Source organism: Typopeltis vanoorti, chromosome 3 (genome assembly GCF_054136105.1).
Source record: "Typopeltis vanoorti isolate ZY-2024b chromosome 3, IOZ_Tvanoo_1.0, whole genome shotgun sequence".
NCBI lineage: Eukaryota > Metazoa > Arthropoda > Arachnida > Uropygi > Thelyphonidae > Typopeltis > Typopeltis vanoorti.
Window position 1 is genome coordinate 4416339 of NC_143551.1, and position 20990 is coordinate 4437328.

A 20990-nucleotide genomic window follows, 5' to 3' on the forward strand; every position below is an offset into this window, starting at 1 on the left:
GCATAGCATTGTACGTGCCTAAAAGGATGTGTGCTTTACATTGTGGGATACTAAAGCAATTACTGTGCAGTCACTAGCATCTATGTATATTAAGTAGCCATCATGCACATACTTCGTTTGCTTACACTTGGTTAAAGGATTAAACAAGAATATAATTTTTTGGCGTATGTACATATGTCAATTCTGTACATATTATGTTGTTCCCACTCACAAAATGTTATTTGCAAATCCATAGTACATTTTGTACCATGAGCATGCTGTGATAATTTTTATCAATTTTATTTTATTTTATTTTATTTTTTTTTTTTTTGTATTTTTTAAATTTATTTTTAACATAGTCTGGAAACATGGAACTTTTTCAAGCCACTTCAGGCCTTCAGTAAGTGGCGAAGTGGTCTCACACCAAGCGATGAAATTCATCTCCCACTTAAAGACAATCACAAACATTAAAACCCACAGCCTGTAGGTTGGAGAGCAGGTATGCTAACTACTCAGCCAACCAGGCCAGTCAGTGTATATATATTTACTAGGGGGGGACTCCACACTCCACCCCTGACGCCTACGGCGCCCAACCCCCAGTGTTCTGGACTGGTTGGCCACTTCTCCTTGAATTCTGATGAGTCGAAAGGGTTCCCCCCCCCCCCCCGAGTTCCAGACTGGTAGGCCGGTTCTCCTTGTATTCTGATGACTCAACACTCAGGGTAGCCCCTGCGTTTCAAAACGTTTTACTTAAAAACGTTTCATATAAAAAGCCCGATCATTTTATATTATAGAGAGTAGAAAAACGTTTTGTAAAAAGGCTTATCATTTTATATTAGAGAGAGCAGAAAAACGTTACATAAAAAGCTTATCATTTTATATTATAGAATAGATATATATGACCTCTTGCCAATTTTTACAAAATCTTAACAGCAACAGGAGAAATACAAGTCAGTTTATAGTTTGCTACTTTTATTCTACTACCACTCATATGCATTAGTACTCCACTCCTTAGAAACACCCCCCCCCCCTCCTATTGCAGGACTTTCATTAAATAATCAGGTCCATTGAAGTGGTGACTTCCTTAGCACATTCTCTTAACACACACAGCAAAACCTGACCTAGTTCCACTGCCTTACTGACATCTGGAGTGCTCAGTATTGTCAACCACTTTTTGCTCATACAAGTAATCTTCAGACAAGCAATCTCTGAAAATGTGATCATGATAGATAATTATAACAATACGTTTATGCATCTTAAAATTGTTTCTTCAGCATCTGTAAGTGATGTATTGTAATTTTAGCAGGTGCTATATGAATAAAAAATAAAGCACAGCTAATGCTGGATTTCATGTTTGGCAGAATTAAGGTCTACAGTAATTCATAAAAATATACAGTTGACTCTCACTATACCAAACACCTAGATTAACTTATAGACTTTTCTATAAGTCTTAATCATTATAATAAACTTATTGAAAAGTCTAGAAGAGTCCAGTAGAACGTTGAATGATGAACCAAAGGAAATTCACTACATTATACTATCTACTACAACAAACAATTTGTGTATTCCCAAGAATTTGCTGTAGAGAGAGTCTGCTATATCACACTTCTCTGAATGGAATACTACTTCTCCACAAGGTAACTGTTAAGCATTTCATTTGATAAAATAAATATCTGTTAAAGTATATGTACCAATTTCTAACATATCTGATCTATATATTTTTTTTAATTAGGTGGTCGTTATAAAAGCTGGAAAAGAAGATGGTTTATATTGAATGATAATTGCTTATACTATTTTGAGTACACAACAGTAAGTATGCTTTTGTCAAAGTTGTGAAAACGTATATTTTTGAAGATTAGAAAACGTCTTTGCGACAATAATATGTAAATATTGGCTTGGTTTGACAAGTGGGTAAGGCCACCAATTATCCTACCATGGGCATGGATGTTTTGAATGGCCTTAGTAGGTAGTAAGTCAATTTCATTGCCTGTTGAAAGACTACACTCACCTGCTTATTGGAGTCCTGAAGTGGCTCTAGACATAAGTTTGGTCTATAGAGTAGGGTTTCTGAATTACTTAACCATTAACCTACCCTGTACTAACATAGTTGTACTATAGGACAACAGTTATAAAGGGTGGGAGTCGCATTAAAAAAAAAAAAAAAAAAAAAAAAAAAAAAAAAACTGCTAACTAGCAATTTTTTTTAATCTAAATAAAAAACTAATTAAAAGATAACACGCTATATTTTAATTAGTGTGTTATTTCATTTCTGTGTGGTATCTAAATGTTTGCTGATCTGCAACATAATTATCACTCTCTGTTCAGTTTGTCTTCTTCTGGACTTCCCGTATTAGGCAATTGTTTGCCTGTAACATTATCAAAGGTTTAAAATGTCTTCTGCCCATCTCCTCCTGGATCATCCTCTTGATTAATGTCCCTTCGGTTTATATTTCCAGGCAATATTTGGCTATCTGTCCTCATTCATTCTTCATTCATTCTACATGGTTTTTCCAGTTCTTTCTATAGTTTGTGAGGTCTTCTGTTATGTTAATTATGGATAATTGTTTTCTTATATCTTCATTTCTTATCTTGTGTATTCTTTTATATCCTGCAAGTGGTCTTAGGAACTTCATTTCTGCAGCTTCCACTTGTCTTTTGTCTCGTTCTTCCAAGTCCATGTTTCACTGCCATATTTCAGAATTGGTTTTGCTGTGGATATTTATATAGTTTTATTTGGGTTGTTCTATACTTCTTTTTACTGAAGTGTCTGTACAAAATTTCAATGACTGCTAGGAATTTTTGCTTTTTATATGCTATATGCAATGTCAATTTCTCCATTGGGGCTTATGTAATTTCCTAGATATTCAAATTTGTTCACTTGTTCTATTACTTTGTTGTAGTTGACTGGTTTGCATCTTTTAATTTCTTTACCTTGAATTGCTGTTGATTTAATTTTATTTATTGAGATTTTCGTGTCATATTATTCTGTTGTTTTGTTCAATACATGTAGATTTTTCTGTAATTGGTCTTCATTTTCAGCAAAAATAACTTGATCATCAACATACAAAAGGCTGGTTAATTCTTATTTCCTATTTTAATTCCTATGATTTTTTTTTCTTCCACTCTCTTGAAATTTTTTCCATATATATATACAGGGTGTTCGGGATAAATTTGACAGTTTCGTAAGGAAAAAGAAAATCTTCTTTGTATCTATTAAATTTAATGAATTGACAAAAAACATTACAGGCAGAGTTAATTACAATACTATCAACAAGATTTACTCAAAATAACCACCATTAGCATCGATCACAGCTTCAATCATGCTTCGGAACCTCGAACAAGCTGATGCTACAGTCTCCCTGGGAAGGGCCGCAAAAACTGTTTTAATTTTATCCATTAACTGGGCTTTTGTATTACTGGAAGTGCGATTGGTGTCTTTTTCAACTGCGCCCCATACAAAATAATCCATGGGGTTAAGGTCTGGGGAGTTTGGAGGCCAAACATTTGGACTGGTGAAGTCGTAGAAATTTTCAGACAACCATTTTTGACTTTTCCCAGAGGTGTGGCAAGGGGCCGAATCCTGCTGTCATACATACGGCCTACCATTGGCTACCCTTGTTATCCAGGGCTTGACTACAGTGTTTAGCAACTCCACGTAGCCATCTGAAGTCAACCTGAGGCCCTCTTGGAAAAAATGCGGAGGCATCACATTGCCTTCAGAGGATACACATCCGAAAACCATCACAGTTTGGGGAAATTTAGTCTGCATTACATGAGGAACGTCCTTTGTACTGTATGCAAGCCATCTGTTATTCTGCGTGTTGTGTTTTTGATCCTGGCAAAAGTTTTTCTCATCGGAAAAGAACCAGATTGTTTATGGTTCCGCAGGATGTTTCACTTTGCTTAGAAGTTTCTTCGCGTTTATCAAATGTTTTTCACGGGCCTTTTCTGTAAGCAGCTGACCTTTGCGGCGCTTGTATGAGTAGTAGCGGAGGTCTTCATTGAGTGCAAGCTTCATAGTAGAGGCTGCAACATTCATTTCACGTGACAAAGCCCGAATTCCAATGCCAGGGATCTTCAACACCTGTTCCTGCAGATTTGCGAGGAATTCTGCTGTACGAACGCAATCAGATCGTCTGCTAGGGATCTTTCTTCTTGCTACATCCTCGTAGTCACCATTGCAAGTCTCTAGTTCATGCCTGATTGTTTTTACTGTATTCAGGGAGCATTGGGCAGCAGTCGAAATATCCTTATTTTGATGGCCAGCACGAATCATCATGATACAAGTTATTCTCTTCCATGATTCAGGTGGGTTCCAGCTATCCATCCTTTCTGACATCTTGTATATGAATGAAGAAGGGTCCAACCTTTTAATTGAAGAGAAGTGTGTGTTAATACATGTAACTTACGGAAAAACATAATTAATTATAAATATGTCAAATTTATCCCGAACACCCTGTATATATATATATATATATATATATATATGGAAAAAATGTTTTGGCATTAAGGGTAAATATTAAGATTAGTGATCGGAGCTTGTTCCACCTTTGCCACGAGTTGCCCTGGTCCTGCACTACCCTGTGGGATCAGTTAGACTTGCATCAATTGCAGGCGCAAACTTGACTTTTAGTCTGTTTGCTTACTTGGGAAATGGAGTAAAACCAGGTTTAAAATTGTTTGGTATCTTTAACATATTTATACCCAAGGTAAAAATACTTTCTACATTTATATCTCCTCCAGAGATTTTTATTTAATTAGGTTAAAACACCTTATGGTAACTTGTTTTGGCGAAATACTTACAAGCTCCGTATTACTAAATCTTGGTATTTCTATTTCTAGCCTAGCTCCCACTGACGAGACCTCAATAAAAGTCGAAACCGGTCTGGGTAGTGGCCCCTTGCCTTTAATACAAAACATCATACATCCCCTTCTTGGAGATGTGTTTTGGCATTAAGGGTAAATATTAAGATTAGTGATCGGAGCTTGTTCCACCTTTGCCACGAGTTGCCCTGGTCCTGCACTGCCTGTGGGATCAGTTAGACTTGCATCAATTGCAGGCGCAAACTTGACTTTTAGTCTGTTTGCTTACTTGGGAAATGGAGTAAAACCAGGTTTAAAATTGCTTGGTATCTTTAACATATTTATACCCAAGGTAAAAATACTTTCTACATATATACATATATATATATACATATATATATATGGAAAAAGAGTATTGGTGATAATCCACTTCCATGAATTTCAAACTATTAATGAAATAAAGAGCCAGAAGGCTTCACTTTGGCGATGTTAAAATTATTTAAATTAAGGGGATATTTAATCCCACATTTATTTCAAAGCTGAATAAGAAAACTCTAAGAAATCAAAGAGTTTCATGCCGAATATAGCAAACTATAAAAGTTCAGCGAGTCCAAGCATGAGCAAACACCTGGGTGGTACAATACCTGGCAACTCGTTGTAAAGGCGGATAAAGCTAGGATCGCTATTCAAAATGTAAAACTCATCCCCTAGGAGATTGTATGTAGGAGATGTATCTCATTCTGTTAGCAACCATACCACCTGAGATTAGTTCTGCACACATTCCTGGATGCTAACAATGTCTAGTTCTTTCCTAATGTCCTCATTTTTAATATGATATTGCAATTGATGCCATCTGGTCACACCCCTAATCTTTCTCAGGACTCTCACATCTGTGGTCTCTAGTCTTTGGTCAACTGTTTTACTTCTAACCCAATTCTCAGATCCATAAGTTAAAATTGGTTTGAACACTGTCTTGTATACAGCTAATTTAGTATTTTGATTAATTTCTCTCTTATTCCATATAAATGTATTCAATTGACTTCCTACCATAACAGCTTTGTTCATTCTGTTGTCTATTTCCATATTTAATTTACTATCTTCACTAAAAATCGTACCAAAGTAGTTGAAATGTTTTACTTGTTCTATTGGTTCTCCATTCACAATGCAATTGGTATTTTCAATGCTTCTGCCTAATGTCATTATCTTTGTCTTTTTAATGCTGACCTTCATACCATATCTATTACAACAGTTATTCAATTTAGTCAGGAAATCTAGCAGACTTGTAGCGGATTTATTTAGAAGTATAACATCATTCGCATAAAGCAAATAGCTGAGATTAACATCTAAGATTAACGTAATGTGATCCATATAGATAATGAATAACAGGGGGGGGGGATAATATACATCCTTGTCTGACACCAGATTTAACATTAAACCATCTTCCTGTACTTCCTTCAATTCTAACTGTTGGCTTATAACTCAAATAAAGACTAAGTATTGATATAATGCACCTCTGACACCATACAACTGTAGCGTTTTGAATAGCTTCTCTCTTGGCACCTTGTCATATGCCTTTCTCCAGATCTACAAAACATCAGTACAGATCATTGTTATATTCCCATGATTTCTCAACTACCTGTCGTAAAGTGAAAATCTGATCCTGACAGCCTCTATTTGCCTGAATCCTGTGAGAGCTCTACTCCAATCTGGAATTCGTCCCTCTGTCTAGGCCTTCTATGCAGTGCAGCTGCTGTAAGACTTTTATACCTCCATACTTGATTTTTATACCTCCATATTGCATTTCTGATCGAATATCATCTACTGCTGCTGCCTTTTCACATTTCAGGCTTTTGATGGCTTTTTCTACTTCAAGTATGGATATGTATTCCTGACTGCATAACTGGTCGGTGTTTTTTACCCGTGTGCTGTCATCACTACTTGTTTCATTTAGCAATTTTTCAAAGTAATTACTCCATACTTCAAGGATATCTTTTTCTCCTGTTTTCATGTCACTTCTATCATCTCTAATTCTTTTTACAGTACTCTTTCCTCCATTTCTGAGCTTCTTCAACAATCTCCAGAATATCTTGCCACCTTCTTGATATTAATTTTTTAAGTTCCTATCAATGTCTTTCCATGACTTTTGTTTGGCCAGTTTTACGCAATGTTTAGCTTTCTTACATTTGTCTCTGTATTCTCTAAGAGCACAAGCTTACTTATTTGCCAGGCACTTTTGATATGCTTTCTTCTTTTCTTTCACTGCCTCTTTAACTTCATGTGTCCACCATGGAGTTCTGATTTTTCTATCCTTACAGACAACCTCACCACATGCCTCTCTGGCAGAATCAGTCAATGTTTTCTTCAGAGTTTGCCACTGAATCTCCAAAGTTTGATTCCTGTTCTCAAACTCTTTCATTTTTTCTTCAATAATCATTATGTATTTTAGTCTACAGTTCACATCTGAGAGCTGCTCAACTTTTATTCGCTTTAAAACCTTCTTACATGTTATTCTTTTCAATATGAAATTCAATTTTATCCTGCTCAAGACTAAATAGTGATCACTTCCAATTTCAAATCCTCTGTACACTCTGGTGTCCTGCATCAGGGAGAAAACATCACTATCAACAATAACATAGTGAATGAGACTTTCTTATTCCTTGCCTCTTCTCTTCATGTGAATTTGTGCACATTTTTATGTTGGAACATTATGTTAGCAATAACTAGTCCATGTCCTGAGCAGAAATCCAACAAGTATTTGCCATTATTATATTTGCTCTTTTCTCCAAATTTTCCCAATATATATTTGTATGTCTCACAATCATTTCCTACTTTGCTATTTAGATCCCCAACAAGCACCAACTTTTCCTTTTTCATTGTGTCAGTTGCTTTCTCCAAGGCCTCAAAAAAATTCCTCCACTTCTACCTTAGCAGAACCTTCTTTGGGACCATAGGCACAAATAGGTCTCATTGTCCAGTTCCCCATTCTCATATTTGCCCACATCACTCTACTTGAGACTGTCTGCCATTCAAGAAGATTAGCCTCATATTTAGTGTTGAATACTATGGCTACTCCTTCTTTTACTTGATTGTCTTTGCCAAAAGACAAAGACAACCAGTTTTTGTCTTTTTTGTTTCAGTCACCATTATTATTGTGATCTGGTACTTATCCAATTCATCAGCTAGCTCCATTTCTTTACAATTCAGGCTTCTTATGTTGATAGTATCAATCTTGAACTCTGGTGATGTTGAATTGGGGAGGGTTTTAGGATTTGTTCCAGTAGCTGAGTTTTTGCTGTTTGCCCTGGTTCCCTGGCGAAGACAACGGGGACCTTGTGTAACCGGGCGACGCCCCAGCCAGCATGAAATTTTGTCATGTTGTACCATCGTTTTGTATATTGGTTTAAGCCAATAAGAATGCAATTTGTCAGCTAAATCCCAAATTTCCAACCCATCCTCATTCATTCAGTATCCAGGTAGATACCTAACAGGGTGCACCATGAGAAGGTGAGGATTGGACATTAAGTCAGAAGCTCTGGTCGGTTCTCTGCGTTTTTTTATAGTCTATGTGAACGTCTCCTCTCAGTTATACAGCACTCCAGTGCTGGAATCTGTGAAGCTGGTGTTATTCAAGGCCTTGGTCCATTTGTTTTTCCTAGCCTCAAGAAAGTGTTCAGGGCTGTATTCTTTCCAATAATATCCTGGAGTTGTCCTCTTGGCAGCACCCACAGCAGCTCCAATGAATGTCTTTATTATTATTATTATTATGCATATCTCCATGGAGTCAGTAGGCTCATAGCAGGACATCCAAACTATTAAAACAATATCATACCACTTCTTGAATTCATTTACAGACAAATTACCCACAACTCAGTCAGGCAATGCATTCCACTCATTCACCACCCTCCAAGCAAAAAATCTAGTTCTCACACCCTTGTTGACCACACTTTCCTTAATTTCCAAGGATAACCTCTTCTTCTTCCATCACTATCACACAGCTGAAATATTTCCCCTGGATCAATCTTATAAAAACCTTTTAGTAATTTAAATGTTGCTATCATATTCCCTCTTCTCTGCCTATCAACCAACCTCTGCAATCCACAAGCTCTCAATCTGTTAATGTAGGGAGCATTTTTAACTTAACTCACCAACTAAATGACTCTCCTCTGAACCCTCTCCACGACCTCTTCATCCCTAAGGAATCCAGGTGACCAGGCTTGAACACAGTAATCCGAATGTGGAAGTATCAATTTCTTATAAAGGGGAATAATAACCTCTTTATCTCTGGATGTTAGTGTGTTCTTCAATAATCAAGTAATCCTATGTACAATCTTGGGGCACCTTAGCAATGTGTTCAGAGGGCACATTGCTAAGGTGCCCTCTGAACTTCATCTCCCTGTTCACCAACACCCCCAAGTCCCCAGCCTCATCAATCTCTTGAAGTACCATTCCATCAATGTGGTACACAGCTGGTAATCTTTTAATCCCAAAATGCATAACTTTACACTTTTCCACATTGAACTGACATCTGTTACCTTTTGCCCATTTTGCCAGCTTATTTAAATCATCCTGCCAACTCTCAACATCAGCTTGATTTTTTTATTGTGCTACCCAACTTTGCATCATCAGCAAACAACTGAATATCTCCCTTCAAGCCATTTCCTGTATCATTTATGTACAAATTAAACAATATCAGCCCAAGCACAGAGCCCTGAGGCACACCACTGGTCACCTGCCTCATTCTGGACTCTGCTCCTCCATATACTACTTTCTGATATCTCTCCATAAGCCATTCTCTTATCCACCATATCACCAGTTTAGTATCCATCCCCATCTGCTCTAATTTGCACAACAGTATTCCATGGTGTTCCTGTCAAAAGCCTTAGCAAAATCCAGAATTATCACTCTGTAGCCATTTTCCTTCTCCAACTCAGATGTCATTCTATTATAAAAAGTTAATAAATTGGTAAGGCAGGATCGACCTTTAACAAAACCATGTTGGCCCCTATAGAGTATCATATTCTGATCCACCTATTCTTGAATTCTGTCTTGAACCAACTTTTCCAATACTTTTACTACCACTCCCAAGATGGCGATTGGCCTGTAATTAACTACCTCAGTCTTAAAGCCACCTCTATGCAAAGGAACCACTTTGCCTTCCTTCCACTCCCTAGGGACCATACCAGAGTTCAAACTTAAGTTAAATAACTAAGTAAGAGCCATTGACAATTCCTTTGCACATTCATGCAACACCCGACCTGATATTCCATCTAAACCTACAGCAGGGTTTGCATTTAAATTTTGCAATATACTCGGTACCTCTGATTTCTTAACTTCAATTCTCACATTAGTTATTGCTACAGGTGCAGAGATATCTTCATTTTGGTGATAGACTTTTGAAAATTGATCACTCAGTAACTCTACTATAACATCTGAATAGGTCACTTCAATACCATCAGCACCCACTAAAGTCATTCTTCCTTTTACTTGCCACATAGCGGAAGAACTCTTTGTGATTACCCTTGATCTCCTTGGCTAAGGTCTTCGCATAATCTGATTTAGCGTTTCTAACTATGCTGATAACCTTCCTAGCTTGAGCCTTGTACTGCTCATGGGTGTACTGATCGCCTTTCTCCTTGTAAATTCTCCATAACATGTTATTTTTTTGCAGATCAAGCATGATACTACTACTAATCCATCTAACGCCTACCTTGTTTGTCTTCCTGACCATGGGGAAATACATTCTGATATTGCCTTCCTCAGATACCCACTGATTTTATCTCATGCACTGCTAACATCTTTCCCCTGCAATATGTTCTGCCATGGGACAGCTGTAAGCTCACTCCTAAGCTTGTTATAATTACCCAATCTGTAGTTCCGTGTATGCATATATATATATATATATATATCCCTTCTTAAGAGTGAAATCAACAAATTTTGTAACCTCCCAAGTCAATACCACATGATTGCTGTCACCAGTTGGAGGTAGCGAGGACAACTTACTTATGCATATGTCCTCTGAACCTGTGACCAGATCCAGCACTCTCACACCATGTGTCCCTTTAGTTATGTGCTGTTTGAAGTAATTATCTCTTAAAAGGTGTATGAATTCCATTTCCTTTTTGCCATGTGATATTTCCTCCTTCCAATTGATATCACCATAATTAAAATTCCCCATAGTAATCACTAACTCTGCACTAATTTGCTGATGCATGAATTCGATATCACCCTCTGTACCCCCTGTTCTATAGCAGCAAACACATATTTGGTTGCATTGGTCACTATTTCACACCAGACCACCTCAAATGAATTATCATTCACACTTCTATCCTCTTAATATACTACTTTCTTTGGCTGCAACTCATCAGCTATCATCAACAGTACTCCTCCTGCCATTCTATCTTCTCTATCCTCCCTGAAAATACTGTACCCATCACATTCAATTCCAGTAACCACATCCTCTGCTGACAGCCAACTTTCACTAATGCCAAAAATTCTTCCCTCTTATTTTGAATGCTTTTAGCATTAGTATACAAAAATTGCAGATTCCCTTTAGTTCTTGTACCAGTTTTAGAACTGATATACATTCTACTAATTTCAGTAGTCCTATGCTGATTTTTATTCACTCTATTCTTCAAATTATTCTGTGAAAAAGGATCAACAAATATACATTCACTGCATAAGTTTCTCCCTTTTACTCAACCTTTTCAATTTTAGTTTCCCTGCCCAATTACTTCAACTTGTTCAGAAAACAGTAACTTCTTATGACCTTCCATGTTCAGATGCAACCCATCTCTTGCATACAGCTGTCTTTTGCCTTCAAACACACTCCAGACATCAACAAATTCCAGGCCTCTTTTTGCACATTCTTGCAATCATATCATTCATTATCATTGCTTGTCTACTTAACTCATAATTGTCAAAACATTATCCTCCCTTTGACACTTTTCTTCTTCACAATATCTAACAATGTTCTTAAATCTTTTGCTACCGGATTAATACTACCACCATAACTATCATCTTTTCTGCATCATGCCCTCTCTTTATTGCTAAAGTCACTCTCTATTGTTCTGCTAGACCAGCACTCCTCAGGCACACCGCTCTCCATACCCTTAATCATTGAATCACCATATATTATACCACTCATAACTTCATTCAAACCCAAACAAGCGTCACTCACATCCTCATTTTCTACACTATTCAGCATGCCTCTCCCAGTTTCATTACTTTCCCTCAGCACTCTTTTACTTACTTCCTCACTTTCACAACATCTCATTTCTTCTAGACCTCTTGTGCTTTCATTCTGTTGACTCCCAATCACTTCCATACTATTCATTACTTCATCATTCACCAAAGACTTTCCCTTACTTAAACCTGTTCTAGTTATTTCAGCTAAAATAATCTTCATAATTCTAATTTCTCTATTCAACACATTTAACTCAGTCTTAATATCCTGTACCTCCTTGCTGAGCACTTCCAATTCCTCATTTTTCGGTGCATACATATAACAGTTTCCACAATGCATCTACTGTAAAAAAATCCAAGGCAGAGCTAGACTGTCATACAGAAGACTTCTGTGCTACTGACGCACGTTTCTTTATGGATGCCATCTTTAGATACTGAAGTACTGCGACAAACAAGTAGCGAAAACACAATATAAACAACAAAGTTTCAACAATAACACCAATGAAGGACACTTGTATCCAACTGAAGCACAACTGCAACACAACTTGAGACAAAAAGTCTCACTATACTTTAATTTAAAAACACTTTTTCTAGCATAGCTCAAAATGACCACTACATTCACTTGCAACACTAGCACCGCCCCCCCCCCCCAAAAAATATAATTCATATTATTATTATAATTACATGACACCTCCAAGGAATCCAATGGACTCATGGAGGGATGGCACATACTCTACAACCCTCTGTCTCCACCATTCAATCTACCAACTACAATGAACCGCAACTACCATCATCATCAACACCATCTACCACTCGCCACCACCATTGGTATTTTCATAGACATCATGAACATCCATGCCCATGGCACGATTCGAATCCGCAGCCTTTTGGCTGGAGAGCAGATATGCTAACCACTCAGCCAGCCAGGTCTCTCTCATAGTTGCTTCCAGTGGGTTTGATCCACCTCAAGTTGGAAGCAGCTTACTTAGCGAAGAATCTCCAATTGATTTTATGAAAATTCAATGTAGGTACATTTTGGCAACACACTGGATAATAGGAATGCACATTCCTATTCGCAATATGAAAAGTCAATTGTTTGAGGAAACGGATTCCAACATGGAGAGATTTAGTAGTTAGAATGGTGGAAGTTGCAATTGCTTGCTACAGAGAAGTTTTGCAGAAAAGAAAGGACAAACTGTGAATGACATATTTTTAACAATGCCCATTCCTGCTTTCACCTTGTCTCCTGAAGATGAGCCTAAATCTTCAAGCTATGCATATGGCAAACTGTCATCAGAATGCTTTGTTGCAGTTCCTAAATTTGTTATTGATGACCTATGCTCCCCTACATCTTCTGATGAATTCTTCATTTAATAAAGCAACAGCTTTGAAGAAAAACTCTTGCTCAATGTGTTTTCAACTGATTATTGCACTAGTAAGTGCACAGAAATCATAAATTATATTATTTCACTATAAGCAAAGAATAAAATTAGATAAAAATATATCAAAATCAGACCTACAAATTTTGACATTTAGCCATGTTAATTGTTGACATATACTAATCGTTCCCAGAGTGATTTCTGACTTACATCCTTTTCAACTTATGACAGTATTGTCATGATTGGAGCCTGTCATAAGTTGAGGACTGGTTGTACTTCAAAATATCGAGTACCAATAGTTCTTCATCTGTCATGCTTGTTCTTCTTAATATTATTTTTAAGTAATTCACTACGAGTAGATTTATATTGACTTTTAATGAGTAACCAGGCTTAATCACATTTGTAGTTTACATTAAGCAGTTTGATATACACTATGAATTTAGTTGGATCAAGGTTGCATCTTAAGTTTCTTGTAAAATTATTTTTAATGTTTTAAGAAGTGTATCATATACATCAGTGCTTCCCAAACTTCTGGATGTCAGGGTCCCCTTTGCAAAAATTAAAATATTTCACTGCCCTCCCCCCCTCGAAAAAAAATCATAATAGAGAGATATATTATTATAATATTTATTGTATTTATATTCAATACAAAACATACACAGCGAATATTGCAAAAATCAAACGCATATATTACATTTTTTGCCTCTTACCGTTTGGTTCTGAAGACGATGTGGGCTGTTCTGGTAAAATATGAAATACTGTCCTTTGTTTTGAGTCTGTTACTGCTTCTTCTGATTGTTCGTGGGAATTTTTTTTTTTTTTTTTTATCAGCCACTTATCCATCTCTCAGGGTTAAATTTTTTAACGTAGAATAGATCAAATAATATCACCACTTACCGATACTGGCACACCACAGACTGATAACATGAAATTAGTGAATATTACCTGAATAAGGGAATCCCTGGACCAGGAACATTTTTCTTTTTTGTGACTTTTCTCCCTTTAAGGTAATTAAGCCTAATGCGAAACAGACAGTAAATGCAGGTTATTAAAACATGCATATGATTGGTGCGGTATTAACAAAAGATCGCGCAACCGAAAGGTAAAAGCATAGCTGACAATTGAGTTGAAATGCTAACTCTCTTCAATCGAATTCCATATGTGAAACTGCCATAACATTCATTATATATATATATATTACTTAGTTTTAACACTTTTACGAATTTTAACACGTTCGGTTGAATTTTATTGCTGCCTTGGGAAATCGAACTCGCACACATCTAATTAATAACAATAGTTTTTAGTTAGATACTGTGTTTGCCCATGCAACATATGGTTTTGTTTCAGTCTATACAGCATAGTTTCTGTATGAGGGGGACATGTGATTCATTAATTAGTGTGTTTTATCCCAGTTGTTTCTAATTGCACTATTTGTTGAGAAATATATTACACAAACTCCTCATACCTTATTCACTGGCATAATAAAAGAACTTGTTTTTATTGCCTCTGCAGTATAGTGGCTGTTGGGGAGGGCGTGTTGTTTACCACTGCAAGCGAGTTACTATCTCCCCACATGAACTTAAGCTTTTTTTTTTTCATGTGTGAAGTACAGGGTGTCCTAAAATTCACGCAAGAAGTAATTTTGATAGAAAACACAGGTTTTTAATTAAAAATTTTAATTTCTTATTGATTCATAAAGTATACAGTATAGGGTTATGCATGGAATACCATATCGGGTAAATGGCCTCCACGGCTTTGCTGGCACATACACACTCTTTTGTCGAAATTTTCCATGACCGTTTTCCATAAATGTGGCTGAATTTCGTTGATACAGCGCTCAATTTCCTCCTTCAAGGCGTGGGTGGTCGTGGGCTTGTTGGCATAAACCTTAGACTTCAAAAAATCTCAAAGAAAAAAGTCCAACGGCGTTAAGTCACATGATCTGGGCGGCCAATTCTGATCACCAAAACGGGAAATTACACTACCAGGAAATGACTCGTGCAGTAATTGAATTGTTTCTCGGGCTGTATGGTGCCACATGTGGATGACATGTGGCACCGTCTTGTTGAAACCACATGTCATCCACATCCATATCTTGCAATTTAGGCACAAAAAACTGGATTATCATGTCGCGATAGCGAGCACCATTAACTGTTATTGCCTTACTAGCCGCATTTTCGAAGAAGAATGGACCGATGATGCCTCCAGCCCAAAATCCACACCAAACAGTGACACGTTGTGGATGCATTTGTTTCTCAACAATCAATCGTGGATTTTCTGAACCCCAAATGCGACAATTTTGTCGATTAACGAAGCCATCAAGATGAAAATGAGCCTCATCGCTGAAGATGATTTTGTTCGAAAAATAAGCATCCACTTGTTGCTGTTCCATAATCTATTCAACGAACTCTCTTCGCTGTGTGTGGTCAGTAGGCTTCAGTTCTTGAGTCAATTGAACTTTGTAAGCATAAAGATGCAAATCTTTCATGAGAATACACTGTAGAGAGCTTCTCGAAATGCCCAATTCAAGACCACAGTGCTGAATTGATGTTCCTGGATTCTCAGCAACACTCTCACGAACTGCTTCAATGTTTTCTGTTGAATGACTTGTTGAAGGATGGCCAGAGTGTATAAGATCACTAATTGATCCAGTTTCCTTGAATTTTTTAATTAATCTTTTCACAGTTGAAGTTAAATCACTATTCCAACCATATTTTGTACGAAAATTGCGAACTGTAGCTGCCAAACCTTCATTATTTTTAAAATATTGCTCAACAATGAAAATGTGTTGTTCTTTCATGTAGCGCTCCATTTTTAATAACCCTGAACTGTGAGCTGTCAAGCTGTCTTTTTTTCTCGTTGGCACACTTTACCGCACAAATGGTGATAAATTTAAATCTTGCATGAATTTTGGGACACCCTGTATATGTGAAAGTTTTATTGGTAACAGAAAACTAGCTCAGATGACAGTAATAATATAAAACCAGTTTTGATATGTATATAAAGTCAATATCAACAGTCCCTGATTACGAACGCATGATGAAAAGGACAGGAAGATTTAGAGCTTCCCTGGAGAGCATTCGAAGCAAATACAATTAACCACTGCTTTGAAATGAAACATATGAATAAGTAATATTTACTAATATTCATTAAGCGCCGAAATACACAGGAAGCAAAGTTTGTGAACCAACACCAATATGTGAATTTTTCCATTAAAATATAAAAAATAACAAAAAAGAAATAATAAAAGTTAAATACATTTCTTTTAAAATAAAAAAAATCTACTTAGTCTTAAAACATTTTAAATTTGTTTTCATTATTTCATGGCCCCCCTCAACAAAACCTACGGCCCCCAAGGGGGCTGTAGCCCACAGTTTCGGAAGCGCTGATATACATAAAGAGATATTTTAGGATTTTGTAAGACTTTGTTTTATGAAAATGATCCAATAAACAGTTCCACAACACTTGCATAATTATAAACAGATCTTTTCAATTTTGTTTTGAATAATTTTTGTTTCTCTTCTTATATCAATGTTTTCATTTTCAGCCATGTACGAGGGTGGTCTGAAAAGTTCTCAGCCTCTCCCATAGATGGCAACAATATCAGCAAGTTTTTTTGTTTTTTTTTCAGTTGGTATACATCTGTCATAAGCATCCATTAAAATGGATCCATTTTCCATCCATTATCCATTTTAATACATTAAAATGTATTAAAATGGATAAAATTGAGTATTGTGCGGTTATAAAATTCTTTGTAAAAGAGGATTTAATGCCAAAAGAAATTCATTCGAAGTTTATGGGCACTCTTCTCCTTTGTTTTCAACAATTAAGAAATGGGCTGCCGAGTTTAAACATGGCTGTACCAGCCTTGCAGATGATCCACATGAAGGATTTCCAAAAAATGTAACAACACCAGAAATCATTGATCAAGTGCATGATATGGTATTGGATGACTGTCGAGTCAAAGTGTGTGAAATTGCTGAGACTATAGGCATTTCAAAAGACCATGTAGGATATATTTAGCAAAAAGAATTGCAAATGAAAAATCTTTGCGCAAGCTGGGTGCTGCGCTTGCTCACAGCAGATCAAAAACTCACTCACATTAAAATCTCTGAACAGTGCTTGGAGCGTTTTAACAAGAATAAAACTGATTTTGTGCATCAATTTTTTACTATGGATGAGACTTGGATGCACCATTACTCACTAGAATCCAAACAGTAGTCAAAACAGTGGACAGAAGCCAGTTGTTCTGTGCCAAAGAAGACAAAGTCAGTTTCATCAGCAGGAAAGGTCATAGCATTGGTGTTTTGGGATGCTAAAGACATTTTGTGTATTAATTATCTTGAAAAGGATAAAACAATAACCGGGGAATATTATTCCGATCTTTTAACCATACTAGACGAAACAATTCGTGAGAAAAGACCCAGTTTGCAGAAGGAAAAAATCCCCTTTCATCAGGATAATGCACCTGCCCACAAAGGTGTTTTGGCAGTGGGAAAATTAAGGGATCTACACTATGAATTGTTGGAACATCCACCCTATTCCCCAGATTTGGCTCCCTCTGACTTCTGTCTCTTCCCAAAACTAAAACTCTTCCTCGCTGGTCAGCGTCTTTCTTTGAATCAAGAGGTGATTGCAGCTGTAGAGAGGTATTTTGCAGATCTTACTGAGAACCACTACAGGGACGGGATAATGGCACTGGAACATTGCCGGAATAAATGTATTAGTCTTAAGAGAGATTATGTTGAAAAATAAAAATAATTTTGAAATTATAAATTCATTTTTTCATTGTTAGGCAGAGAACTTTTCAGACCACCCTCGTATCGTTTTTACAAATAAGTTATTGATAATAAATTGCTGTTGAAACTAAAACTGCATATATTTATGAAATGAAAGTTTTGGTAGGTTTGCCTTTTTCCATTTCTCTTTGCTTGACTTTTCATTTCAGTAACAGTTTCAGTTAATATTGGAAGGGACAGTTTTTTTAGCTAAGTCCTTTTCAAATTGTGGCCCTTAGTAGTGCCTCCCTCTACCAGAATCCCTCCACACATATCCAGCAGAATAGTAGCAGTGAAATTACTTAGCAGTATGTAGTCTCAGGAGCATGTGTTTGCTGATAGATATGTGCTATCAAAACTTGGGTAATTCGGTTTATTTCTGCCCAGTCTGATGCGTGTGTCCTTTCTGTGGCTTCTCTACATTTTCACAGACAAGTTATGCTTGATGCCTTCAAATTAGAACCATTCAAGTAAAGAAGATAACCCTGATAGAAAACATTTATCATTCAGCATTCCTGGTAATTGGGTATGGGCTGACAACTTCATCCTGGAAAAAAGATATCTTGTCGTGAAATCTGAAGGAACTGTAGCTAGATGGACTAACTTATGACGAAATGGCAAATGTTTAAAAGACTTGAGAATTGGATTGTGAATCATCTTCTCTTCCATCCTGGAGCCTCAAGAATGTTTCTGGAACAGTTAGATACAAATTACATTATGCTGTACAAAAATGAAATGGACAGGGAAGTGGATTTTAGAGTAGAAGGACAACATTATATTTTATATCTGTCAAAAGAAAGATCACTTGTTTGGAACAGGCTTTATTTCTAACAAGTGGATAAAACATCTTATTGGAGATTTTAAAGCAAAATCATGTAGAATGTGTAGATTACAAATTAGAGGATAGGTATTCAACTACACTATTATTTATGCACATACTCCAGTTGAAGAAAAGAATTATACTAAAATAAGATTTTATGATTTAGATAAGCTCTGTGGGAAGTGCCCAAGGAAGAATATTAAAATTATTATAGATTTGAATGCCAAGGCAGATGAAGATGTATACAGGCCAACTATTGGTAAATATAGCTTTTATGATGTGAAGAACTCCAAGCTTTTCCTAATCGAAGCTACAAGAAACATTTGGTCAGATTAAAAAATATATACACATAAAAATAGTATTTCAACAATGGGATGCCTTAGCTTACTTTACTTGTTGTTCAACATAGCACCTGAGATGGTCGTGAGAGATGCTTATATATTACGTGGGCTGTTCAATAAGTAATAAGACTAATTTTGCTGTGGTGAAACCACTCATTACAATATTAATTTCTATGGAATAAAGAAATGTTGCTGTCTGTATTAATTGACAGCAACAACAAAAACCATCTATCAACAAAGAGGTTGATAGATGGCGTATACGGACTGATGTGCCAGAGTGTCACGTGACTAAATGCAAGCTTGTTTCAGCGCGCCTACGAGGTGTGACCAGTCTTCGAAATGGAAGCGTCCTTGGAATAGCGTTATGCGATTAAATTTTGTGTGCGTTTGCAAAAATTGGCATCAGACACTTTTAACATGATACGCGAAGCTTTCCACGATGATGCAATGTCGAGAGCAAGTGTTTTTCGCTGGCATAAAACTTTTAAGGAAGGAAGGCAAAATGTGGAAGATCTTGAACGTGAGGGAATACCTTCAACGTCCATCACAGAGACAATGATCAACACAGCAGCGATTATCATCAAGCACGTCAAAAGGAAGTGTCCATTGCTGAAGAATAGCTTCTTATTGCACCACGATAATGCAAGGCCACATATTGCTGGTTGTGTAGTGGACATTTTGCAGAAGAACAACACAGATATCCTACCACACCCTCCATACAGTCCTGATCTCGCACCATGCAATTTCTGGCTGTTTCCTCAGCTCATGAAACCACTAAGAGGCCGCTATTTCGAAAGCAACAAAGCATGTGTAAAAGCTGCAGCGGCGGTTTGAAAGAACTCTCAAAAAACGGACTTTCACATGTGTTTAAGAAGTGGACGCAACTTTGGGACAAATGCATAGCATCTCACGGTAGTTGCTTCAAAGAAGACCATGTAGATGATGACGATTAAAGGTAATCTGTTTTCTGCATAAATATAGTCTTATTACTTATTGAACAGCCTACATATTATGATAGCAAGTCAGGACTGGCATACCATGCTCTAGATGCCCTGTGACACAGGATTAAATGGAAGAAAATTACTGTGTTGCAGAAGAATAGAAGTTACTATAAGTTTGCTGTTTTTAGAACTAGCACTGGCTATATAAGGCTTATTTCCCTTACTTCAATACTTATGGCTGCATTAATTTACCAGATTTGTGAGAGTTATTTTAACACTACATTTAGTCCAACTTCTCATCCTTTTAATCTAGCGTTAGGGGGCATCTTGATAGGACGTTTTTTTCCCCCAGTTACAGTTTATTTCTGCAATTAATTCAACTCTTGTGGTATATAATAATATATGTTTGTGCTTATTGGTTTGAATCCAGCAAAATATTAATTAATAATATATTTATTCTTTTCCTGTTGTGTTGTTTATGCCATGAAGAGCTGCTGAGACGATCTGCTTTGGATCATGATTGGCAGTCCTACTGTCAGTGAAAGTTTGCGATTGATGACCTCCATTGTTTTAAAAAGTATTCAGATGAAGGCACTAGGATTGATAGCTTTATCACTTACTTTTATCTCCCAATTTTGGTATATTTTAGATTAAGGTTTGTTTCCATGCTGTTAGGTAGATGCCTGCCGTGCATAATAGATTGTATAAGATGCATATTAATTCTAGATTACAAATTTTCAGCTTATTTGCATTGTTACCTTCTGGAC

At 36.7% G+C, this 20990-nt stretch overlaps 1 protein-coding gene across 1 annotated transcript in view; it reads left to right on the forward strand.

Moving 5' to 3' along the window:
* Positions 1–20990, forward strand: part of LOC150107873 (cytohesin-1-like) — a 287240-nt gene that overhangs the window by 239243 nt on the left and 27007 nt on the right. The window contains 1 exon segment of the mRNA XM_090390530.1: positions 1712–1788. Coding sequence (XP_090246656.1) covers positions 1712–1788 — 77 coding nt within the window.